Source organism: Stenella coeruleoalba (genome assembly GCF_951394435.1).
Source record: "Stenella coeruleoalba genome assembly, chromosome: 17".
Classification (NCBI taxonomy): domain Eukaryota; kingdom Metazoa; phylum Chordata; class Mammalia; order Artiodactyla; family Delphinidae; genus Stenella; species Stenella coeruleoalba.
This window is the reverse complement of record NC_137163.1, coordinates 65,006,243-65,033,481: the sequence shown is the minus strand read 5'-3', so window position 1 is coordinate 65,033,481 and position 27,239 is coordinate 65,006,243. Positions and strand designations below refer to the sequence as shown.

Below are 27,239 nucleotides of genomic sequence, written 5' to 3'. Positions count from 1 at the left end.
CTACCCAGGGCTGTTTTGTGTAAGTCAAAAATAGTCATGTCTATTGAAGAGAAAGCAACATTATACAGATAAATTAGACCCAAGCCTAAAACAATTGTTTTGCTCTCATCTTCTATCCAGTGATCTTTAATTATCCCATTCCCTCAAGATCTTTTTCTCCTGTTTCTAGAACACAGAGCTGCCCACAGAGACTAAAGTTATTATCATCCTGTATTCAAACCATCAGTACCATCCCTGGCCTGTTGTCATTCTTTTACTGTTCCTTGATTTTTTTTTTAGCCTGATCACTGCTATTACACTAGATCCTCATGTGATGAAAATGCTTTAAAGAGAAGAAATTCTCGACAAAATCAGTGCATAGAAATGCTGAAATGCCATTAAATTCATCTTCTAGGGGGATTCATGTCTGTCAGTCTTGAATTGACATGTAGAAAAACTATAATGTGATTTGAAGTAAATGAAAGAAAAGGGTGTCCGTAAATGTATGTGGGTATTAGAACACTGGAGGACTAGGAATGTGGGCTCTTGTTGCCTTGTTTTGCTTTACAGATGAGCTAGGGCATTGGATAAACTTCAAGCATCACTAAAAATGCACTTTTCAGGAAGCACAATCCACAGCAGTTCAGAAATTTGATTTCACCAAGACTCAAACACCAACGAAGACACTGTTGTGACTGCAGGGCTGTGTCATTACTCCCACACATCCATCTAGGAATTCTCTCAGGATGACAAGTAATGAAACTCCTTGTGATCAGAGCTTACAAGGATGCCATCCAGTTCATCTTTGGGCTGAACTAGGTCTAACACTAACCCCAACACAAGGCATTGGCAGGGGTACTTTTTTGCTACATGTCACAGAAATTGAAGGAGCTTCTTCCAAGATAATTGTGCTTCCAACCTGCAGGCATACAGGGTAGAAGGACACTGGAAGTGCACACTCTCACGGTGGTCGTACCATGGGCTTTGCAGTCATGGAGTCTAGATTGGAATTCTAACTTTGCCATTTACTAGCTGTGTGGTGGGCAAGTTCAGTTACTTAAACCCCTGGACCTATTATAGATTAATCACATTAGTTCACTGACTCAGAACTATGGCTGGTAAACTGAAATTCACTATGCTGTTGAAAAGATAATAAAGGAATGTGGCACCTGCATGAGCCACTGAGGATATCTGTCTCCTAGAGGTGATCCTTAACAAGGATGTGTACTAATACTGGAGAGATATTCAAGGACAGAAGATATTTGAGAAAATCTCTAAATTCAGAAAGTGGTTTAGGTTTATCTCAACACTTTGCCTCACCAAAAGTAACTATGGGTTAGTTATTTGCAACAAGCACTGTCACATCTTTTTATTTCTGATGTGCATCCACATATACTTGGTTCTGCTGAGTTAATGAACTTGTGGTTTAACTCCCCTCCCGCCCCCGCCCAAAACTCTGGAATTTTCTCCTTCCTAATCAACTAACTTTGAGCCAATAAGAAAGGATTTACAGGATAATTACAATAGATTGTTAGAGGAGACTGTCCAACCAGCAAGCTGAAGTTTAAAACAAGAGCAACCAGACATTACACATCTCTTACTGGAAGGATATACCTCACCTACGAAGTCTTAACCAAAACAAACAAACAAACCATTAAACCTGAATCTAATTAAGCTTCTGGATCTAGCTACTAATTCACAGGAAATACAGGGGACAAAAGAATATGTGACAAAGGAACACAATGGAGATGCAATCAAGAAAACCCAGTCTCAGACCCTCTATAAGACAGATGATCTGGTTATTTCAACAGAAATACTCAAGGTTAAAAAAAAAGATTGAGTGAGAATGTACAGCTTAAAGACATGTAAGAGACATACAATAAACTGTAAAAAAAAAATTATAAAACCACTGGAGAAAAACACTTTACAAACTAGGAACAGAGGATAGAAGGAAACTATCTCAATACCACAAAGGACATATATGAAAAGCCCACAGGCAACATCATACTCAATGGTTAAAGTCTGAATGCTTTTCCTCTATGACCAGGAACAAGACAAGGATGCCTGCTTTTGCCATTTCTAGTTGACATAGTACAGGAAGTCTTAGCCAGAGCAATTCAGTAAGAAAGAAAAAGAAATAAAAGGCATCCAAATAGGAAAGGAAGAAGTAAAATGTCTTTGTTCACAGATGACATGATCTTATATGTAGAAAATGCCAAAGAGTTTCTAAAAACTGTTAGAACTAATAAATAAATTCAGCACAGTTACAGGATACAAAATCAGGACACAAAAATCAATTGCATTTCTATATACTAATAATGAACAATCCAGGAAGGAAGTTAAGACAATTTCATTTAAAATAGCATCAAAATGAATAAAATACTTAGAAATAAACGTAACCAAGTAGGCAAAAGACTGGTATACTGAAAACTACAAAATGTTGCTGAAAGAAATCAGAGAAGACACAAATAAATGGAAAGGCAGTCCATGTTCATGGATGGAAGACTTAATATTAAGATATCAATATACCCAAAGTGATTTACCCTATCAAGTTTTCAATGATGTTTTTTGCAAAACCAGACATATCCACCATAAAATTCACATGGAATCTCAAGGGACCCCAAATAGCCAAAACAATCTTGAAACAGAATAACAAAGTTGGGTCTCACATTTTCTGATTTCAAAACTTAGTTACAAAGCCACAGTAGTCAAAACAGTGTGGTATAGAGTGATATATAAAGACAGACATATAGACCAATGGAATACAACAGAGAGCTCAGAAATAAATTCCTACATATACGGTCAAATGACTTTCAACGAGGGTGCTAAGATTACTCAATGAGGAAAAGACAGTCTTTTCAACAAATGGTGTGGGGAAAACTGGATATCCACATGCAAAAGAATAAAGTTGGATCCTTACCTTACACCGTATACAAAAATGAACTCAAAATGTATCAAAGACCTAAACCTAAGAGTGAATCTATAAAACTCTTAGGGGAAAAGCTTCATAACACTGAATCTGGCAGTGACTTCTTGGCTATGACACCAAACCCACAGGCAACAAAACAAAAAAATAGATAAATTTGACTATATGTAAAAACTCTGTGCATCAAAGGGTCCAATTAACAGAATGAAAAGGCAACATATGGAATAGTAGAAAATATTGAAACTCATATCTGATAGGAGGTTAATATCCAGGATATACAAAGAACACCTACAACTAAGCAACAAAAAATGAACAACCTGATTAAAAAATGGGCAAAGAACTTGAATAGATATGCTCTAAAGAAGATATACATTAGAAACATCGTATCACTATGTTGTGCACCAGGAGCTAACATAGTGTTGTAGGTCAATTATACTTAAAAAGAAAACAAATAAACTCATAGAAAAAATCAGATTTGTGGTTACCAGAGGTGGGAAGTGGGGGCATGAGGAATTGGATGAAGGTGGTCAAAAGATACTAACTTCCAGTTATAAAATAAATGCTAGGGATGTAATATACAACATGATTAATATAATTAACACTGCTGTATGATATATATGGAAGTTGTTAGAATAAATCCTAAGAGTTCTCATCACAGGTAAAAAATACTTTTTCTTTTTTGTTTATTTAACTTACTGTGATAATTATTTCAAGATGTATGTAAGTCAAATCATTATGCTGTACACAAACTTATACAGTGCTGGATGTCAATTATATCTCAGTAAAACAGGAAGAAAAAAAAGCTAAAATAAAAAGAAGATATACAAATGGTCAACAAGCACATGAAAAGATGATCAACATAACTAATCATTAGGGAAATGCAAATCAAAATCACAATGAGATACCACCTCACACTCATCAGGATGGCTACTATAAAATAAAAAAACAATCTGGAAAATAACAAGTGTTGATGAGGATATAGAGAAACTGGAACCCTTGTGTGCTGTTGGCACAGCTGCTATGAAAAACAGTATGGCAGTTCCTCAAAAAATTAGGCATAGGGTTACTATGTGATCCAGCAGTTCTACTTCTGGTACCTGAAATAATTGAAAGCAGGGTCTCCAAGAGATATCTGTACACCCATGTTCATAGCAGCCTTATTCACAATTGCTAAAAGGTAAAAGCAACCCAAGTGTCCACTGACAGATGAATAGACAAAATGAGGCATACCCATACAATGGAGTATTATTCAGCCTTAAATGAAAAGGAAAGGAATTCTGACACATGCAAACAACATGAACGAACCCTGAAGACATTATGCTAAGTGAAGTAAGCCACTCACAAAAAGACAAATACTGTATGATTTTACTTATATGAAGTATTCAGGAGAGTCAAAATCAGATTATCACACTAACTGAAGTAAGTGAGACAGAGAAAGACAAATATATGATATCACTTACATGTGGAATCTAAAAAATAATACAAATCAACTTATTTACAAAACAGACTCACAGACATAAAGAACAAACTTATAGTTACCAAAGGGGAAGGATAAATTAGGAGTATGGGATTAACAAATACACACCACTATATATAAAAAGATAAAAAACAAGGATTTATTGTATATCACAGGGAATTATATTCAACATCCTGTAATAATCTATAAAGGAAAAGAATCTGAAAAAGTATATATACCTGAATGACTTTGCTGTACACCTGAAACTAACACAATATCATAAATCAACTACAGTTCAATAAAAATTAATAAATAACAGAGCAGTCAAAATCATAGAGACAGAAAGTAGAATGGTGGTTGCCAGGTGCTGTGGGGAGGAGAGGATGGGGAGTCATTTAATGAGTATAGACTTTCAGTTTTGCAAGATCAAAAGAGTTCTGGAGATTGGTTGCACAATAATGTGGATGAATTTAATACCACTGAACTGTATGCTTAAAAACTGCTAAGAGGGCTTCCCTGGTGGCGCAGTGGTTGAGAGTCCGCCTGCCGATGCAGGGGACACGGGTTCGTGCCCCGGTCCGGGAGGATCCCACATGCCGCGGAGCAGCTGGGCCCGTGAGCCATGGCTGCTGAGCCTGAGCGTCTGGAGCCTGTGCTCCGCAACGGGAGAGGCCACAACAGTGGGAGGCCCACGTACCGCAAAACAACAACAACAACAACAAAACACAACAAAAAAAACTGCTAAGAGTTTATCTTACGTGTATTTTACAATTTAAAATCAAAAAAAGAATCGGAGAAATGTAACTGTTGATTAGACATTCAATGATATTAAGAAATTATTATTAATTTTGCTAGATGGCTAAAGTTCTGAGTAACATCTACTATTTCTATTCTAAAAATTCTTTTAATGGAGTCTTAAACACATACTGAAATACATACAAATGAAATAATATGATCTCTGGGACTTGCTTTGAAAAATAACCCTAGGGTAGAGCACGATAGGGGAGGGATGTGGTAAAGGACATACATGCAACAAGATTAACTAGGATCTGATCATTGTTAAAGCTGGCAGAAGTTACACTGGGTTTTGTTATACTATTTCATCTACCTATGTAGATGTTTAGAAGTTTCTATAATAAATTTTTCAAAAATATTCACTGACTCCAGATTGGTTGTCTTTTGGTGGTGAAACTATAGATTAAAAATATTTATTTTGAAAATGTAAAGCACACTCAAACCATACTTTTAAAATGACAAAAGAAATTTTTAAGTCAAAATTACAAAAGTCTTGCAAAATTCCTCAGCATCTCCCTTTTATGGAAAAGATGCTAGGAGTTGCTTGGTAATCTGTACTCAGACTTAAGTGAGATTTGTCATATACAGAAGGATGTAGGTCAGAAGACAATGCTTTTCCTGTATTAACTCTACTAATTTTTTATCATATGGGATGGTCTTTTCCAGAAAACCAGAGAAACTCCTACATTCATAATGGAAGCCACAGGACCTATGTCTTATACGTTTAGGAGCAGCAGTGTCAAATTGCAATGCTGATCGGCTGCAAAGGAGAATTCCCAGTGTAATTTAAGAAGAGCAGTAACCCTAGAAGCATCTCATTTAGCACCTCTGGCATTTATTTTTTGGTTGTGCAGCTCCTGTGGATCCTGATCTTTTTTTTCTGGCTCACAATACTAGTGTTATCATCTGACATCCTATTATTGGCTCTTTCTTACTAGCTAAGTAATTGTAGCTATTAGAGAACACTTGTCATGAGTAATACAGGAAGACTTGTTTCCTTCCTAATATTGTTATTCCTTTGGAGATTCTGTGGTTTCACTCTTTGTGGATTTAGAGTGGCGTTAGCTTAGATGAATTTTGCCCCAATGAAGGACTGCTGTTGAAGACTCATCCATTTCCTACCGACTGCCTCCTTTATTAATTTATAAGCTCCCTGAAGGCGGGAATTACGGTTATGAACCTATTACATTTCTATGTATGTATTCAAGAAATTATAAAGGACTGACATATATACACTATTATGTATAAAACAGACAACTAATAAGAACCTGCTGTATAACAAATAAATTTAAAAAAAAAGAAATCATAAAGGACGGATATTCTGAATGACTCATTGGTATCAGACCAGGAGATAAATGGTGACTCAGGAAGGAGAGGGGTGCACACCGAAGTGTGTCTTAGGTACTACAGCCTGTATAACATGGGTGGTTTTGCGTGTGCAACTTGGAATGGTGCCATTTGGTGGTACAATTTTCTGAATTACTTAATGGATGTTTTCAGTGATCATTACTCACAACGAAACTACTACAGGCCAGAAGGCTAAGGAACTGCGTACCATCTACTGCTTCTACTATGATAAATTCTTTGGATGGGGTCTTAAATTTTGGTTAGTCCTAACATGGAGACCACAAGGCATTAGCGTGGACTCTTACCCAGATGTGTGGGGAGGAGCAGCAGTGGGTACTTTCTGACATGACTTGTGCTCTATTCCAGGGACCAAGATGAAGTTCATGCTGCTCAGATTATTTCGTTGGCCATTTACGTTGAGAAATATCATAGTTACATCTGCGTTGCTAATTCCGGTATTTGTACATGATATTCGATCTTAACTATCTGTAAAACTGTTTGGAAGGATGGGAGGCACTCAGCCCTAATTCTCATTTCGTGGCTTCAATGGCAATTTAATCTACTTTTAATGGCAAACACGAGCACCCCCCATACCTACCACCCCTCGAACTGAGACTGATTAAAAAATGCTTTTCTTGGGCTTCCCTGGTGGCGCAGTTGTTGAGAGTCCGCCTGCCGATGCATGGGACATGGGTTTGCGCCCCGGTCCGGGAAGATCCCACATGCCACTGAGCGGCTGGGCCTGTGAGCCATGGCCGCTGAGCCTGTGCATCCGGAGCCTGTGCTCCGCAACGGGAGAGGCCACAGCAGTGAGAGGCCCGCGTACTGGGGGAAAAAAAAATGCTTTTCTTAACCCATTTTCATTACTTTCTCAAAATTCTACTTTTTGGCTCAGAGTGTCCATGACCCTTTGAGGCTCAAAATAGATAGTTTGAGGAATACCTGTTTATCTCTTCTTGGGTTTTTAGAATAGGATCCAGAATGTTATTCTGAGTACAAAAATAAAATTCTTTGTCCTTTCTCTAGAAACCTTAAAGCTAACCATTCATCTAGCCATAAAAATATCTTTTTTTATATGACTATTTTAAAAGATACATCCCAAGATTTTTAGTTTTGGTTTAACAATGTTCCAATGCCAAATATTACATTAGATCTTGTGTAGTCCAAAAAGAATAAGTCGCTTAAGTTTTACTGAAAAAACAACTAAAAATAGCACCAAATGTTAATAAGAAAGCGATTTCTCTTTATTGCTTAGATATACCAGTAAAATATTAAAAGAAAAAATTGTTCGTATTGTTAATATAGCTCTGGTTCCTATTTCCACACCCTTGAAATTTTGCCCTTTTATTCCTTTTCTTTTACCATCTTAGTTTTCTACACTGAAAAGCAAAAAAATTTAACAGTGAAATAAATCAAGCAAAAGTATAAGGTAATATACATTTATCCAATTCAAATTATTTTAGCTGAGACCTTTAAGAAATATTTTAATATCCAAGTCGTTGTTCTAATATTAGATAGCTGCAGCATTCTGAGTAATAGGAATTCTACAGTAATAGTAATATAGTATAGTAATATAGTAATATTACTGTAGTAATTCTACAGTAATAGTAACAGGGTTCTACAAAGTACCAGTGATGCTGGGGGTTTATTTTACTGAAAGCCGAAAAAATTAATTTTGCTTTTTAATTTTTATCTATTACTATTTCCAATTGCCAAGTACCTTTTAAATACATGATAAATGTCTTTTGCATCTCTCCTATCTGAATACATACCCCACTACATCTATGTGATCAAACCTATACAGAGTCCTGGCAATTGCTATCCTAATACTTTGGATCAAAAAGTGGAATCTATCATGTTTTAAAAATGCTATTTAAAGAGTTTATCTTAGGCTAGAAAGAGGTGCCAGAAGATGGTTCAACTATTTCAGAAAGTCTGACTAGTTCCCTGGGATATAGTACTTACATTTTTAATTTGTGGACTAAAAGGTAAGGTTCTAAAAATTCTATCTGCTCTGATCCTAGGTGGGCAGCTAAGCCTCCACTGGCGAACAATTACTGGGATTGAAGTGGCCCAGTGAGGTGTGATGCGAAGGATGTGAACAGGTTTATGAGGATTTGTTGGTCAATGTGAAAATCTTGTAAAGTCTCCTCAAAGCAACAACAAATCTTGGCCAGTCTCAATCAAAGGAAAGAAAAAAAAAAATACCCATTTTGGACCCCTTAAGCAACTCCTTATTTAGAATGCTAATGTTACAGCCACAGACAGGGCCCAAATGCCATTTAAAATAAATTCTCCCCATTCAGGATCTTTTGTTTTGGAGAAAAAGAAGCTGAAAAACAGGAATGGGCAGGCGCTCTGAGTCCAGGAGTGGCTTATTTTCAAGGCCCCATGCTGGTTGCTCACAAGGGAAGGATTAAAGATAAGATGAGAAAATTAGCTCCCTTCTTGGAGAGAAGGAAAAAAAAAATATGCTAAAATATTATTTCATTTAAAAATATTTCTAAAAGTGTTATGTAAATGATATGTACAACCTATGAGACCCAAAGATTCCACTGTTTTCTTTCTTTTCTCTAACCTGTCTAAAGTTATCAACACCGTCAATGGTTTATTAACTTTTTGCAATTTTATAAGGCCCTATCACTGAACAGCTGGTGTGAAATGCCAAGGTTTAGGAGTTGGGCATAGTTCTGATGCCAATTAAGAAATCACCTGGATTACCAGGAGAGAAGGTACACACATGAAAAATAAATCACAGCTGAATTACTCACTGAATGATTTTAAAAAGAAAAAAATCCAAACCTGTGGTAGGGTTAATCAGGTCATTTTTACTGATTAGATATGTGACACTCGACTGCTCTAATTTTCTCCTATTTAAGAGACTCTCTTTCAACATCATGAAAATAATACCCAAGTAGAGAATAAGGGTAAGAACTTCACCATTCCAAAGAGGAATTGTGATTGTGGAGAAAACCCAATGAATCCCAAACATGGGACAGATGCCAAGACGTGGTACAAAGAGGGAGGAAGGAGAAGAAAGCCAGAACAGATCTAGCCAAGTTGGGGCCCATGCAGTGCCAGCAAAAAGCCTACACGGCTAAATCCAATCAAAAGACATCTAGATTTCACTTGTAACCACTCTCCTATCTCTCTCTCCTTCCTAGTGTTACAGCCATTCTCTTAGACCTTTATTATTTCCTACGGGGAGGACTGTAATAATCTTCTCTGCTATCACATCCATCTTCCAAATGGTACACGTCCATCATGTCGCTCTACTGTTTCAATATCGTTCATGGCATCCCCATGCCCACGTCACAAAATCCTGGCATTCAGGGCTCCTGGCACCCCCCTTTTGAGGGTGATGGGCCCATCAGAAGACTAGATGAAATTCCTGACGTTGTCAGTTAATAGATGTGCTTCCTTGGGCCAATCATTTAATCTTCTGAGCCACAGCCTCCTCATTAGAAAAAAAGAAGGAACTAATTGGATATTTAATCAATGTGAGATGGCAGTGCAGACTGTAGAAGCTGAACAAAGGTGCAGTCTTTTTATTACCATTTCAGTACATATTCTGCTACTCATCTTCTGCAATTCCGATCCTCTATATGTACTTAACAGATATCCAGCCACTTTGCCTCTCATTTCCCTAAACGGTTACACTCTCCTTCCACCTCTCCCAGTCTGCTACCTGGAACGACAAAGTAGTCACTATTGCTCACTCCCTCCTCTGAACCCCCCAAAGTAAGCAGTAACAGCTCTTATTTACAAAGTGCCTATGAGTATTTTTCTAGGTGCTTTACATTGTTTTCCCAACAGCCCTGTGACTGCTCCCATTTTATAGATGGGAAGATGAAGACAGAACAAGTGAGACTTGCATTATCTCCAAGGGGCTTTTCCAGGCCTTAGAGCAAGGGAGGTCCAAAGCTGGTGGTGGCAGGCCAGTACAGTGGCTGGAAAGCTGTGATGGTTCACGTTTGTTCACTGCGTTCCCTTTTACATGTGTGAACATGAAAAATAGGCTTCGTTCAATAAGGTAGCAGGAACATACATTTCAGTCTATGTTATAGCCAGTAAGTAGGAAGAGGCCGCCAGTTAAAGGGAAAGAGAACCACTGTCGGGATAAGGGCAAAAAAAAAAAAAAAAAAAAAAAAGGGATGAAGGAGGCTCTTTCAGCTGGAAATCGCTTTGATAGTCAAAAACATTGTGTTTTGGTTCATTTTGAGAGTTTAGGTTCCATGTCAATTCACAGTATCCAAAGGTTATATTGGGAACCCTAATTTATTTCATCATTTTGATCTAACTTGGCATTGATACACAAAGAAGAGAATAAAATCAGGGAACAATCCTTTGCGAGTAAGTGGCCACTCAGCACACCTGTCACACAGCCCTAGGGCACTTCCCTGCTGGGATGACCAGAGCCACCACAAAGGTTTGAAAGTCTGCTCTGGGTTTTACTCATTTGTCGAATATTTCTTAGCTGAGAACTGTGGCTGCCACGGCCACCCATGCACCCGAACCCATTCTCTGTTTCTTCCTGGGCACACAGCTAGGCTACATCTCCTGGTCCCCTTTGCGCTGGGCCAAGGGAGCAGAGGTTATGTACCCTTCTAAGCCTGGCCCATAAAGCCTGCCACTCGTGCTCCCCCCTGCTTTTTCTCCCTGTGGGCTAGAAAGCTGATGACAAGGATCACAGAAGCCTCAGAAGCTACACGGTGAGATGGTACAACCATCATCTGCAGTGCCAAAGCCTGCCTAAACCAAGCAACCTGCGAGATCCACTCAAGACCATTCAGCAGGAAACAGATACACTTCTGTTGTGTTTGAGCCATGAGATTTGGGGCCTATTTCTTACCACTATTTTACCTACCCTAACAAATTCATGTGCTCCCTTGTGCTTCACTGGGGCCCCAGATGCAGACACACAATGCCTGCATTGAGTTTACTGTCTAGTGAGCCACACTGTGGCCGTCATTGAATTGTCCCGATGTCCTGAAGGCAGGAGTAATATTAACTAACACAAAGTTCAGAGCATGATCTAGAGCGAGGGCAGGCAAACCTTTTCTCTAAAGGGACGGACAAAAAATATTTTAGACTTTGCAGGCCATATACGGTTTCTGAGACAAATTCTTCATCTCTCTCTCTCTCTCTTTTTTTTAATATATATAACCCTTTAAAAATTCAAACAACATTCTTAGCTTGGAAGCTCTACAAAAACAGGCCATGAACCAGATTTGGCCTATGAGATGTGATCTGTCAATCCCTGGTCTAGATTTTTAAAATCCAGTGGAAGGATCATATTTCATGACATGTACAAATTACATGAAATTCAGACTTGGGAACTGTAAGTAAAGTTTTATTGACATTTATTCAGTTACATATTATCTGTGGCTGTTTCTGCACTACCAGGGCAGAGCTGAATAGTTATGACAGGATATGGCCCACAGAGCCTGAAATATTTATTATCTGACCCTTTATCAAAAAAGTTTATGAAACCCTGGTCTGGAGGTTCCAAAAGAGAGATCATCCTGTTTAAGTAACCAGATCCTCTATAGCCCAAGGAGGACCCTGGATGTCCGGCTGCTTGGGTGCCATGCTAAGAACTTGACATCTATAGCCACCAAGGAAGGTGGCTCAACAGAGTGTGGACTTTTAGGGAGTTCTTACCCTAAAACAGGGTAAGAACAGCTATCTTTACTGGCTACCTAGAATGTTCTGATGAAACAGGTTAGATAAGCTGCTGTCAAATTTTTCTTTCATCAATGTGCTGAATGACCACAGTGATACACTCACTAGGGAGGTTCAGTTGATCTAAATTCACTATGACAATGGGGACCTTCCTAGAAGGCTGGTACATTAGAAAACAAACGCTCAGACAGCAGATACAAGATCAATCAGTGACATAGGCTGTTTTTATTATTGGATTATTGCTATTAATAAGGCCCTTCAAATTCATCACACGACTTACATCTTTTTTTTTCCCCTCCAGCCTTATTGCAAAATCATTGGCACTTAAAGCAATGAATTCTTAAAGCAATTATAAGTAGTCAGATTTATGGATATGGAAACTAAGGCTCAGCATGGATAAACAATTTGCCCAAGGTCAATGAACTGAAAATCAGAGCTTAGATCTGAGTCTAGTTCTATCTGAATTCAAATCTGATGCTCCTTCTATTATACCATAAGGCCTATCACATATTGGTACTTCAACAATTTAAAGACACTACCATAATTTACTCACTAGCAACTAAGCCAGATTCAAGGAGTTTTTTGTTTTGTTTGACAGCCAAGGTTCAGCTACATTAAAATACAACTAATATATATTTTATGCCAGACATGATGCTAAGTGTTTTTCACATTTGGTCTCTACCTCTTCAGTTCCCTCATCTGTAAATGGGTTTGGCAATAGCAGTTTCAGAGCACTAAAGTTGAGTTAACTGAGTCCTGGGCACACAGGAGATTCTTAATAAGTAGGGCCTACAATTAAAAATGTTAAGCTTTGGGGTCCCCTGGTGGCGCAGTGGTTGAGAGTCCGCCTGCCGATGCAGGGGACACAGGTTCGTGCCCCAGTCTGGGAAGATCCCACATGCCGCGGAGCGGCTGGGCCCGTGAGCCATGGCCGCTGAGCCTGCGCGTCCGGAGCCTGTGCTCCGCAACGGGAGAGGCCACAACAGTGAGAGGCCCGCGTACCGCGAAAAAATTAAAAAAAAAAAATTAAAAATGCTAAGCTTTATGCTGTCCTAAGTGTTCACACATTTAGGTTTTTGTATAAAATGAGGAGTGAAGCTCAAGACTTTGAAGACCTATTCGAGCCCAAATCTGTATGAGACACAGGTGGTAAAGCAACAATAAAAAGAAAGTATTAAAACAATCAACATACTGGGTATCGTGGGAAGTCCTCCCACCAAAAGGGAATAATGCTTGGGACATAAGCACAATACTTATTTTAAATACAAATCTGGGGTCTGTGCTTTGATATTAACAACTAGATTATTACATTGTCTATTTTAAAGAGAACATTCAACAAAAAATATCAAGACTAGTTTTCTTCAGTAAAATTGGGGAATTTGGATTTAGTTTGAAAGTAACTTAAAAAGAAGCATTAAACAAAAAAAGCTAGGATATTATTAACAACAACCTAATTTACAGTAACACCCATGGACTTCATTTTCCTGCTAATATGCTCTTTCTTTTCTCTTCCCTAAGATCTGAACTGTAGCTAGCACCCTCTTTTTGTTCCCATCACCTTTGTTATAAAACAACACTTCCTTATAACACCCAGCAGGACTGCTTCCCACAGCTAGGATTACATGGAAGGTGGGACATTCTCAAACTTTTTTTGGGTACATATTGCTGTAACATGCCCTAATTTTGCATTATATCAACCAGATCCTGTATCCCCTTACTGAATAGCCTACTCATCCAGGAGCCTAAGCTACTGTGACTAAGCTACTTCTCAAGTATCTGGTTCCCATAGAGACCGGACAGCGATCACATTGTCGGGTATTCAATGCTTTATATGCCTGAAGAGTAAGGCACAGCCACATGCTCCCTTGACAAAGCCCAGTAACATCCCTGAACCTGTGCTCCAAGAAAGACGGCCCGCCCCTGAACTGCTTTAAGATTTCTCTCCTGTGCCCCGAGCAAACAAGAGGGATGCAAGTTCTTATTATTTTTTTAAATTTTTATTTATTTTTTTATACAGCAGGTTCTTATTAGTTACCCATTTTATACATATTAGTGTATATATGTCAATCCCAATCTCCCAATTCATCACACCACCACCTGCCTCCCCACCACTTTCCCCCCTTGGTGTCCATACGTTTGTTCTGTACATCTGTGTCTCAATTTCTGCCCTGCAAACCAGTTCATCTGTGTCATTTTTCTAGGGGGATGCAAGTTCTGATCAGCTTGGTTATTATTATTGTTTGGAAGAATCCTTGTTGAGCCACATGATTATCAGATCTGAGAGCAGTTCTGCCAGACTCTGAAGTTCTCTAATAAAGAGAACATGGAGCAAGCTTTCTTGCATGCCTCAGGCTACAATTCAACATCCTCAGCAATAGCATCTTCAAAAGTCAGGAAGGGGCGTGGCCCAGCAACGGGACCACAGGCTGACCAAGAGTGCCCAGCACAAAGAAGGTGTTTAGGAAGAAAGCAAGCTAATATCGTCTGAGGACCTTCTGATCCTGAGCTGTGCACTGTTGACTAAATCTGACACCTCCTGCCCCGACCACTCCCCCATGCCCAGGCTCACCTTCCAAGTATCTCCTTGCCTAGTCCAAGTGGATGTCTAATGGGCATTTCAAACCAGTATAACACTGAACTCTCCATTTTCCCTCCAAATTAGTTCTTCCCCATCTCAACAAATCTATGACTATTCTCCCAGTTGCTCAGGACAAAACCCTGAGCCTATTACTTATTGCCCACCAGCACAGTCCAATTAAATCCTAATTCTCTATCTGCAATTGTAATAGGGAAGAACCTTTTGTATTCTACTACAAGTTAATCCCTAAAGGGATGTCACCTATAAGCTTACATTATACATAATGGCCCATCTCTGGGAACCCTGCCTCCCGGGTAATGAGCATTAAGCTAAAATACCTTTGTTTAGCTCACAGCGAACATTCTGAGCAGGCCCACCTGTGAATGACTGCAGGGAGGAAGAGATTAACACACCCCTTCCAGAGGCTGATGGGAACCAGCAAATGTTTGACTTTACTCCCTCCCCTTTCAGTATAAAAGAAGACTGAATTCTAACCCAGGCAAGATGTTTCTTTGGGACACGAGTCCACCATCTTCTCGGTTTGCTGGCTTTCTGAATAAAGTCATTATTCCTTGCCCCAACTCTCGAGTATTGGCCTGTCGTGCAGTCAGGAGTACGAGCTTAGATGCAGTAACACAATAGAATCCATCATCCAATCAGCTTCTCCATCTGTGCTGCTAACGCATCAGATCACCCCTGAAACCTCCTCTCTGTTCCTCCACCCCTCTCCCCGTACCATTAATCCTCCACACAACCAAAGTAGGCTAAAAATCTAAATCAGACCTTGTCATGTCCCCGTTCGAAGTCTTCCAAGGATTTCCTACGGCGCGTGCAATGAGATTAACCCTGCTGACCATGGTTGGGAGGCACTCTGTACCTGCCCTCATCCCAGCCCGCACCTCTCTTGACTCTGCATCTCCAACACTAAGCTAGGCAACACCAGCCTCTTTGTCTCTCAAACATCAAACCCTTTCCTGCCTCTGTGCTTGCTGTTTCCTCTGCTTAGAACACTCTTTCTCCTGATAGGCACATTCTCAACTGGACCCTTCAGGTCACTCTGACCTCAGGCTCAAAGGGTCATGCTCAGGAAGATTTTCCCCAACCAGGCTTTCTGAAGTTGTTCTCTTCCCAACCCCCATCAACTTATAAACAAAGGGTAAGCTTACACTTAAACATCTCAAATCATCCATAGTTGAAAGAATATATACCTTTGGCTTTGGGAAATTACAGAAGGTAAAACTTTTTATCACATGCCCCAGTATGAGAAAACTAAACATACAAACAAACAAAATACTATCGGTTGAAGTCTCAAAATACTAATGGCTGACACTTGTAAAAATAAAATTCATGATATTTGTAATGTTTGGTTTAGATCTTGTCAAGAATCCGAATGAAAAATTCTAAGCTGCCAGTGGCTTCTAGGTTAGGTGTGAATTCCATGTGTAAACCAATAATTTATGGCCAGAGATTGACACGAGGTCGTGCGGTCATGGGATGTTCACCACCTCTTTCTAAACTGACCCCTTTCAATGGCTAACAGCACACTGATCAAGACAACTCTCTTTACATCAATTTGGCCTCTAGTGACAAAGCTTTTAAAGACTTGAGACTTTCTGTGTGGTTTTCAAATGTTGGTTTCCTAAGTGCATGCCCTTTTCAACACCTTTCCTTGAGTTCCAGGAGCCAGCTCTCTTCCTTAGGAGTTAGTTGTAGGGAGATTAAAATTGTTCTGTTAAGATGATCTTCAAGACTCTTCATATTCATTGCACTTTGATATTTCAGGCTTTTAAAGTAGTAGTTTTTGTAGAAATAGGGATAGTAATAGTATTGATAGAAGAAATAATATAAAAAATCACAACTAATATTTATTGAATCCTTATTATGTGCTAGCCACAAATAGAGACTTATTTTGAATGACTGATTCTATGACCTTATTTTTTTATAATCTGTGTTTTTGTTAATTGTCTTCTCATAGAAAATCTGTTTAACAATAAGATGGGACATATTGTGTTTTACATATATCTTATTTCTGACAGACATTCAAATGGTGGAATATCCTTGTTCTTATAAATGTGCATTTTTCCAACCCTTTTTTGGGTTAGGTGTAGCTTTAGGGTTAAAAGAAGGAAGATTGCATTGTGAAGCTCATTGATCATTTCTCTACTTTCACCTTCAGACACCTACATATCAGGCACTCAATATGTATTTATTGAAATAACTATTTATGGAAAGAATGAATACCTGCATAAAATCTGTAAAGACAGCATGACCATTTTACATGTATCAATTTTAACATTCAACTGTGATACAAATCTGGAGTCACCAAGACACAAGGATTCACTTCCTAAGGCTTCAAAAAGATTTAATCTTTAAATCTTTCTTTAAAGATTAAAAAGATGAAAAATATCATATTCACAGGATATTTCAGAAATTACTTAAACGCACTTTAAATAACATGATTTTTGCATGGGAAAGGTTTATGCAACCACCAAGCAATCAGAAAGGATTTCCAAGGTTTTGAGAAACCCAAATGCAGAACATTGAAATTGAAGTTGTACTCATGGAAGGTGATCTATAACATTATTCTGTACCTATACCACCAAGATAAATATTGTAACGGCTCAGAATTGGACGTATTGGTCCTTTGTCATTCAGAGGCCCAATTTTACAAAGCATTCGCATAAATTTAGCTCCATAGCAAAGGGACTAATAAAGACATTCATAACAGGTGCTTTGAAAATAAAATACTAACACTGGTAATCACAGAAGACAATATCAAGCACAATATTTGCACCATTGAATATGTTGGGAATAAAGAGAATAAAAGGACATGACAAAAAAATACAACACAAAAGACCTTTCTGTATCATCTATATATTTTACTATTTCATCCTAGAATAGCATCCAATCACCTGTATTCATTGGGGTCTGAAATAAGAATGAATGTAATTGCATGAAGTTTATCTCATTTTTAAGAGCCTAAAAAGAATTCCTTCTGTTCATTTATATGTCCTTGTCTTACATATATGACTATTTCAATAAATCAAGTTATCTTCCTTTTTATATTTTAAATGTATTATTTAAAGTTAAGTCACATTCCCATTTGGATAAAAAAATTCAATTCTAGGAATACTTACTCTAAAGAAATTAAAAACTGATGCCTCGTGATACTCACCCTCCCGTATCTGTTGGCGTAGGACCCAGTGAGCAAGGAGTGGAAAACGATGATTGTCTCGTCCAAGTCCCAGATGAACACCCTCTACAAAGGAAGAACCAATCACTGTGTCTTTCTCTTGGTTGAGAAACCTGCTATTCAGCTAACTTCAACATGAAAATGTAGTCTTTAGATGGGAGACAAATGAAAAATATGAATTTACTATTTTTTTTAAACACAGCTGTTCCAAAGGGTATCTCCTAGCTTTCCTCAGATATAACCTCAAATGAGGTGCAAGAGGATAAATACATTAGCAACACTGACATAAATATAGGAAAAAAGACTATAGGTCCTTCCTACTTCTGTAGTTGTTTCTTAGTCTTAGTTCTAAAGAAATGAAACATAAGCTAAAATGAGTTTGTTTATAACTTCTAAGACAGAGAGGGGCAATCAATGAAAAATCACTCAATTGATCTTTTCCTTATCTCTGCTCTCTGTTCATTAAGAAGTGTTCAAATAACTAATCTTGTGTTTTATTCTTATCAAGCCAAGTATTTAAAAATTGCACATAAAAACTGAAACTACATCATCTATTCTTAGGTTATCTGCTGCGATGTTATCAAATGGATGATATATTGTTCCTGCCCAATTTTCTTCAGATTTCAGAGTTAACAACTTAAGCAGATGCAACACACATGCTCCTGACACACTCTTGGGGTATTTGGAATCGAATTATTGAAGGAACTCATTTCAAAAAGGTCTTTGAGATACCACAAAAGGCCTCCCAAGCCTGCTTTTCTTCTTCTTACCAATCCCACTTACACCAGTACATATTCATACAAGTTCTGCTGAAAATTTTCCATCTTTTCAGCCAAAAGAATCATGTTTTCTACCATCAGTTTCACTTGGGCAATAAAAAGAAACAATTCCAGTGGATTCAAGGCTATGAAATCTATCACCCTTTAAAGTTTTATTTAATCCCTCCTGCTTTGAACTCCACCAAAATATGTCTTGTAAGGTGATAACCTCTTCTGTTTAGAATATCCTGGGTTTTCCTTTCTCAATATACATAGAGTGTCTTTAATTTCCGAGTGGATTTTATTAAGCATTTTTCGTACAACACTTAATTTAAATGGCAATGACAGCAGTACAAGAGAATTTTGTCAAAGCAGGATTATATAATTTATGATGTTTCACTAAAGAGAAAAAAAATGCTTTACTACATAGTTAAAGTAGAAGAGAAAACAGAAATAAATAACTGCTCTATCTTCAATATGGAAAAAAAAAACTGGCTTACTTATAGTTAATATGGAACAGAATGCAGTAACAAAGGCATTTGGACACCTTGCTCACAGCAGGTATACAGAATCACCAGTTAGCTACTAAAACACCTTGCTATTTACTCGGGTCTTGCCAATGACATACCTCAAGATCAGAATCTGGCGGAGGAGAAGGATTATTGTTTCTTCGGCCCCGTCCACGTGACTTCCCATCTGAACCTCGACGCAATCGATCAGAATCTGAATCTTTAATGGGTGTTGACGGGCTGTGGATTGTACTGTACTCTGTGGAAATACAGCAAGGACTTTCATCTCTTGTTCTATCACCACGGTGCCAAGATTATCCTTGTTTTAATCCATAGGGAAGTTGGAAAAGTAAAGCACATTTCATTCTGCTCAAATTCTACATTATCTTTTACAGACATCAGTAAATAATTTAAGAGATAGTTGATGCTAGACTTGTTTGGAAAGAACGTGTGATTAGAAATAATTAAAAATTAATGGAAGGTGGGAGACAACAGGTTGTACCAAGTGGGGGAGATTTTCTTTGTGGTTCTCTGTGGTGAGACAACGGACCCCATCTCCAGGTCCACTTGCTTCTCTCTCATCCCACAAATAGCTGCTGGCCATACTGAGACGTCCACACAATTGCCTTACCAGCCATGCTCCTGCCTACAGAAAGGCTTCTGGTTCATGGAACGAAATGAAAAGAAAAACCCCTGGGCCAGGGAAAATGGAATCAGATGGATTTTTCTTTGAAAATTTAAAATTCTCCATTTTCTCCCTCATTTTATGTGAGAACAAGGGAGCGGCAAGATGAGGAGAGCTCATGTACGAGCAATGCCATACTCTGTACGGCATTCATCACAGGCTCTTCCTGTGTCTTCATCTCTTTGAACCAAATATCCCAAACCAGGCAGCACATTAAAAGTACTCATCTGGGAAACTCAGAAAAACCACAGAAATAATCGTAGAGAAACCACAAAATTAAAAACAACCCCCAACCAGCTCAGAGGAAGAGCTGGGCAGTGGTTGTGGAGTCGGGAAGAGACTCTTATCCTGTTTCCAGAATAAACAAAAAACCCTCTACTCTTAGCCCTAGGTATGTTCTTTTCACAGTCCAACCAGTTCACCCATCAGACAGTCTCTACCTGCCCAAACTCCAGATGTGCCGGCGTGCTGGCTCTCCCCCAACCTCTTTGCCAGATCACTCTACTAGATATGGGTTGGAATCTCTCAGTCTAATAAGAGGAATGATTATTCTCATGAAGACGCTGATGTGCCATTTCACCAAACAGAGAACTGTGGAGAACAGCTAAAGACGTGGTAGCCTTTATTAATGTACTATCAGCCTTGACTCTACCAACAAGGCCTTCCATGTGTCAAACTGTGTGATCTCAGTATTACCTCCAAGTTGAAGTGCTTCTCCAAAGCCTTATGAGTCAGGGTAGATAGGAATGGGCTCTGACAGAGTAAATTCTGTTTTTCAATCACATGAAACAGCCCTATGTCTCTTGTTTAACCTGAAAACCTAATTGATTCCTATCACTTTTAGATGTAGCTTTTGCATGTCCTCTGGCATAGCAAACAAGATGGCAAACTTCCTCATATAAACTGGATATGTGATCCTTGAACCTAGAAACCACCATGATGACTTTCAAGGCTCTTGGTTAATTACGGCAAGAAAATTCAAAACAACTCCACTCAATGCTCAATTTGTGTTAATCGGGATGATTAACATAAACTCTGAGCTAACTCATCTCATAGAACTGTTAGAATACTGTGCCGCCTGGTGAACGATAAACATTCTCTAAATCTATATTAGATGCTTTTCTTGCAGAGGTAGATGTTTGTGGCATCTTCTCAAGATGTTCCAAACCAAGCATCTCTCTTCCATGTTTTATAGAGAATCAGGAAGTTCAAATGAATTTATTTTTTATGGAGTTCATTAGATTCAAAGTTGTGTTTTAAAGAAAAAGTCTTGACCTCTTTTTCTTTAAATATTCTGTGATCTACATCTCCATACAGAATCTTTATAGCCACCACCCTATACAGAACACACACCAATCTCTTTTAACAGTTTCAAAACGGAGCTGGACTTCAAGTACTTGTCTGGAAAGTCTATCTTGAATGGTGCTCAGCTCTCCAGCTTTGGAAGTTCATATCTGAGAAGAAGCTAAAGACACCAAGCAATGTGTCTTATCGCATCATGCTTTACACCTCAACTTCCAGATAGTTTAGAGATAATTTTGTCCTCAAAGTCGTTTATCTTACCTAAGTTTTCTAAGCCTAGATTTCCTCCAGTTGATTGCCTATTCCTTTATTTCTTGGTGTTTACTTCTTTATCCCTTTTTTAAAAACTCAATTAAATCTTTAAAAATACATTCCTTCTCAATTTGTTTGGAAATAGAAAAGCTATAATGAAATCGATTACTTACTTCTATAAACCTCCCCCCAAAGAAAACACATTCAGTGATCAAAGTCTACAAGAAGACTTTTAAATCACGCTATGTAAAGTTTTTCCAGGTGAAGAAAAGAAGCCCTAAAAGATGGACAATCTGACAACTTATTAGAAGGAATATGAAATTTGAATAATGCAAGCTAGTTTTTTCAAAAACTCCTCCTCTTTGTTTTACGAGGTAGAATTAAATGCTTCTACTCTCCTAACCAGTTTTCCTGTCTCTTAGTTCTCCTTCCTCCTACAAGTACAAAACAACAAATAATTTAATCTTCTAATCCACTAACATCTCATGTTTCATTAAAATCCTCTCTAAATTGTTCAACTTTACCCCCACTGAGATAATGGATGTGAAAACACTCAGAAGAGCATTCATTTCATTTAACAAACACTGACTGAACGTTCACACTATTCCAGGCACCGTACTAGAAGCCTGAAGTATAATGATGTATACCAAACAGATATGGTTCCTGCCTTCTTGGAGTTTAACATTCAGAGGAAGGCACTGATTCATCAATAAAAATGAGAGATTACAAAACAACTTGGAAAAGGTTATGAAATGGGAAAAGCAGAATGCTAGGTGACCACAGAGGAAGTGCATATAGCTCCGATTTGCAGGGCCATAGAAGGTTCCTCATGATGGAAGACAAACATGCCAATAAAAAGGGTATGCAAATGTGCTCCAAGTAGTGACATGAGCACGTGTGAAGGTGCAGAAAGAGAGAGCATGTTGCAGAACCGAAAAACCATCAATGTGACCTGACTCTATAGAGATAGAGTACACAGACAAGGCTGGAGTGGCAGCAAAGAATTCAACAAGGGGCTGATGTCATCAAATTTACATTTTTAGATGGAGGACTCTAGCTCCAGTGTAGCAAGGGTCCTGGAGACAAATGAAGACTGAGAAAGGGAGATCAGTCGGGAGGATAACTCAGTCATCCAGGTGATGCATACGCTGGTGGCCCAGATGCAGGCAGTGGGGATAAGGAAGAGTTACAGGTTCAAAGAGTCATTTGGGGGCTTCCCTGGTGGCGCAGTGGTTGAGAGTCCGCCTGCTGATGCAGGGGACATGGGTTCGTGCCTCGGTCCAGGAAGATCCCACATGCCACGGAGTGGCTGGGCCCGTGAGCCATGGCCGCTGAGCCTGCACGTCCGGAGCCTGTGCTCCGCAACAGGAGAGGCCACAGCAGTGAGAGGCCCGCATACCGCAAAAAAAAAAAAAAAAAAAAAAAGTCATTTGGCAGCGAAATCCATAACTAATGGGATAAAGAAGAAGGCGGAAGGTTGATGCCCATGCTAGTGGTTTGGCAACTAGGCAGACTGTAGTATGAGCATGGGGCTTAGGAAGGAGGGATGGAGGGAAAAATGTAGGTGAGAATTTGGGTCCAGCTTTGGACATATTGAAATTGAAGGTCAGCACATTTTTTTGGCAAAGAATCAGATAGTAAACGTTTTAGGCTTTGTGGGCTATGTGGTCTCTGTTGCAGTGACTGAACTCCGCCATTATGGTGCCAAAGCAACCCCAGACAGGATGTTGGTGAAGGAGTATGGGAGTATTTCAATAAAACTTTATTTACAAAGCAGATTTGGCTTGTGGGAGGATATAATTGCATTCATTAATGTAACCGTGTGACTATGAGATTCAAGTAAGTGACTCTGTTGTGACTGAGATTCAAGCAAGTGACTGTCACCTGACTTTTCTGGGTGGTGTCACTTCTTCAAACCTGTTAAATGGTAAACAGTAAAACTGTGTAGTATAGATAGTAAGTGAAACATGTTGCTGAACTAACTGGAGAACAACGTCCAAAATACGGAGCTAATTTTGGGGGAGCTGATAACAAGCAGATAAGGAATTTAATACCTACTTTTGAAAAGGCCCTATCCCAGGTGCTAAGAGACCTGAGCCATCATGTTGTCAAAACATCCCTATCTTGAAAATGCAAACAAAGCAAGAGGAGGATAGGATTTTGTTTTTCTCATGGACACAGTAACCTGACATGCAAAACAGATTACAGATTCTCCTCGGGTTGATACGGGCACACCGACACCTCCATCCTGGGAGGGATTCTGTGTTCTCATCTCCAACAGAACAGACCTCCGTGCAGGCACCAAGCCTAACGAAACCACTGTACGACGGGCACTGTTCCAGATGTGTGACCTTGGGGACACCTGTTGACTGGGCTCTTCTCAGTTGACTGAATCCGGGGGACACAGTCACAGATGACAGTGACACTGCATGAGGAGCTAAGTTTGTTTATGGGAAAAGCAAAACTCAAAGGCCCTGCCTGCCATGGTCAAGCCATACTGTTCGCTAACCAGTCAGTCCTCTGTATCCTCAAGGGTAGTACATCCACAGATCAAAAATGTTTTTAAAAAATTCCAGGAAGTTCCAAAAAGCAAGACTTGAATATGCCACGTGCTGCCAACTATTTACATAGCGTTTCATTATATCAGGTATTATATGTAATCTAGAGAGGATTTAAAGTATAGAGAAGGATGAGCATAGGATATACGCAAACAACTACACCATTTTATATAAGGGACTTGAGCATCCGTGGATTCTGGTATGGTGCGGAGGGCGCGTGTCCTGGAACCAATCCCCCAGGACACTGAGGGATGACTGTACAGGAGAATTAGGAAATCAGGTGAAAGGGCAATTGGAAAAGGAGCACATATGCCTGGCACACCGAACACTTAGATTTTCCTTGACTTGCAGTCACCTCTGACACCTGAATCTGACAGCTATTCCCTCCCAGGTTCTCCCCCAGTCACCCAACAACACTCTGTAAAACGGATTCTCCTCTCCTGTAAGTCAGCCTGGAATCAACCTCTCTAGTCAGAGATCCTCAGAGTTGAAAACTGATATTCCTGGAAGTTTTCTGACAAGGGTTTCTGGCCAGTTTGAATTTGTAGCACACTTGGTAAGCATTGATACTTCTTTTGAGATAATGATTGCTGTGTATTCATTGCTTCCTATTCATGAAGAGGAAAACCAGTCAATGTTCATTTTGACATGGTGTATTGAGATAGAGAGCTGGCGATCTTCTGTCAATGTGAGCATTATATATAATGTACATTTGTGAACACTGCATACAATGTACAGTAGACATTTATACATTTGGTGAAAAGACCTGATTAAATTTGATTAGGCTCTTGACTTTTTTTTTTTTTTTTTTTTTTTTTTTGCGGTACGCGGACCTCTCACTGTTGTGGCCTCTCCCGCTGCAGACGCGCAGGCTCAGCAGCCATGGCTCACGGGCCCAGCCGCTCCGCGGCATGTGGGATCTTCCCGGACCGGGGCACGAACCCGTGTCCCCTGCATCGGCAGGCGGACTCCCAACCACTGCGCCACCAGGGAAGCCCCTTGACATTTATTTTTAAAGCTTGATAGTCTTTGACAGTAAAACAGAAGAAATTAATGTTGTCACTTAAAAAAATACAGTTGACAAGGCTCGTGTTACTTTGGGAACAATTAAAGATATAAAACTGGATAACAAGTACAATTAGGTAAACTAATTGCTCTTGATCTAATGTTCTAAACTAATGCTCTTGATCTTTCTTGATGTTCGCTTATTAATAGATTGAAGTCATCCTGAATGAAAATGAAAATAAAGTAGGTTCAGACAATAAAAAACTCCCCGAAATTCCCATTACTCTCCAAACTCTAAAGAAATTCCAGTGGTGGCCTAAACTTCACGCTTGCACCGTCCGGTGACAGAGTCACTACCATAGAAGACAAATGCTCACAGCAGAGCACGGATGTATATACACACAGTCATTCAGCTAACTTGCTTTTTTCTGCCCCCCAATAAAAGGGGAACAATGTTGGAAAGGTCTTCAAAAAGACCTTTGAAACAAGTCAATTTTAAAGCAGCTAAAAATTGGTCATCTTATCCTTGCCCTGGATCTAATCTTCCATTCATACTATCCTTCTCTGCTGGAGTTTGAGGAATGAATGGGGAGGATTTTCTTATGTCTTTTCTTTTTAAATCAGTCATTAATGCCACATCTATACTGATAATGGACTGTAAACTCCATTGCCGAGTTTCAGTTCTTCCCACCTTCCCCTTTCCACTGTTGTGATTTGGGGAATTCTGACTCAGGAGACACCGCTAGCAAATGTTTTTGGTGATAAAGGTTTCTAAACAGCTCTGATGCATCTTCCGCTCACTTTCTTAGAACGCTGCTATACCTTCACCTCTCTCCATCTGTGATGCCAGCAGCTTCTCTTTCGGATTTGATCTTTCTTAAACTTCTGAGAGAAAGGTAAACACGTAATGCTATCTTCTCAGGAAGTCCTGGCTCCAGCCAGTGCCCCTGGCCTACTGCCCACGGATGTACTTGATCAGATTCGACTGGTAACTGTGTACCAGGCCAGGTCCATGGACTTGTGGCCTGAGCGGTCACAAGGCTGTGCTCAGATGGGCCCTGCACGTGGTTGAAGGCTCTGCTGTGTGGTTTTGAAAGTCTTGATCTACGAACAAAGGGCCTGCATTTTGTGCCCTAGGGCCCACAAACCACGTAGCTATCCTGCCTGCGGCTGCCACGAGCAAATCCCTGAACCAGTGGAGCAAATGCCACTTTAGGATTACGTGCTGAGACCAAGCACCTACTTTGCGCCAGGCAGCGTGCTAAGCACTGGGGACCCAACTGAGCCGGATGGCGGTTCCTGCCTTCACAGAACCTCAGCGTTGCCTATAGTCATGACATACTGAGGCGTCGCGACAGCTTGGGACAGCTTGACCCTCAGGACCAAGTCTCCTTCTAGCCTCAAGCAAGAAACCTGCCTACCTGCCCCCTCATTCACTGAAAAAACAGAAGCACCACTCTCCACAATTTCCATGCCTGGGTAAACCCCCTGCCAGCACTTTTCAGGAACAGTCTCCTCCCCTCTTGTTAGGATGGATAAATTTCTACACTCCCACGGCCAGCCCCTCATTTGGGCATGAGACCCCAGCACCCTGTCACCTACTTCAGCCAGTGTTCTTCCGGATCCCTCACATATGTATACAGGCTGGATATATTTCCTGCCTAAAAATACCCCCAAATTCTCCCTCTAGTTTCTGCCCGATTTCTCTATTACCCTATAGTGTACAGCAAAAGCAACTGAAAGAATTGTATTAGCTGCATCAATTTCACCCTGCTGGACCAATCTTCTGAAACAGTTCACCTGTCCTAACTCTCTTCTCTTTACACACCAGGTCATCCTTCCAGGCACTTCTGTCGACTAGAGGCATTTTTATATTTACTATTGTCTGTGTGCTCCGGTAGAATGTAAACTCCCAGAGGGCAGAGACTTCATGTTGTTCACTGCTGAGTCCCCCGTGTCAAGAACAGAGCCTGGAACATTCTGGAGGTTCAAAACACATGTGTTGTCGAATGAACTAACAACCTGGCACATGGACATCCCTGGTTCACAAAATGCACATGATCACCAATAATCCGCAGAGCAAACATTTTAAACACTCTCTTAAGGAATGTGTCACAAGTGAGTACTTATCAAGGTGGCGTCACACTCGTTCAGGGAGGATCTGACAGAAGGAGAACTCAGACACACGCGGTTCCTTATTCCATCCTCTGG

General features: G+C 39.7%; 1 protein-coding gene across 9 annotated transcripts in view; it reads right to left on the bottom strand.

Moving 5' to 3' along the window:
- The window catches only part of EYA1 (EYA transcriptional coactivator and phosphatase 1), a 561,881-nt gene that overhangs the window by 55,633 nt on the left and 479,009 nt on the right, over positions 1–27,239 (bottom strand). For all 9 annotated transcript variants that reach the window (XM_079902475.1, XM_079902474.1, XM_079902481.1 and 6 more), the window contains 2 exons: positions 19,346–19,485; positions 17,942–18,025 (listed from right to left, as the gene is read on the bottom strand). In XM_079902475.1, coding sequence (XP_079758601.1) covers positions 17,942–18,025; positions 19,346–19,485 — 224 coding nt within the window. The remainder of the gene's footprint in view (positions 1–17,941; positions 18,026–19,345; positions 19,486–27,239) is intronic.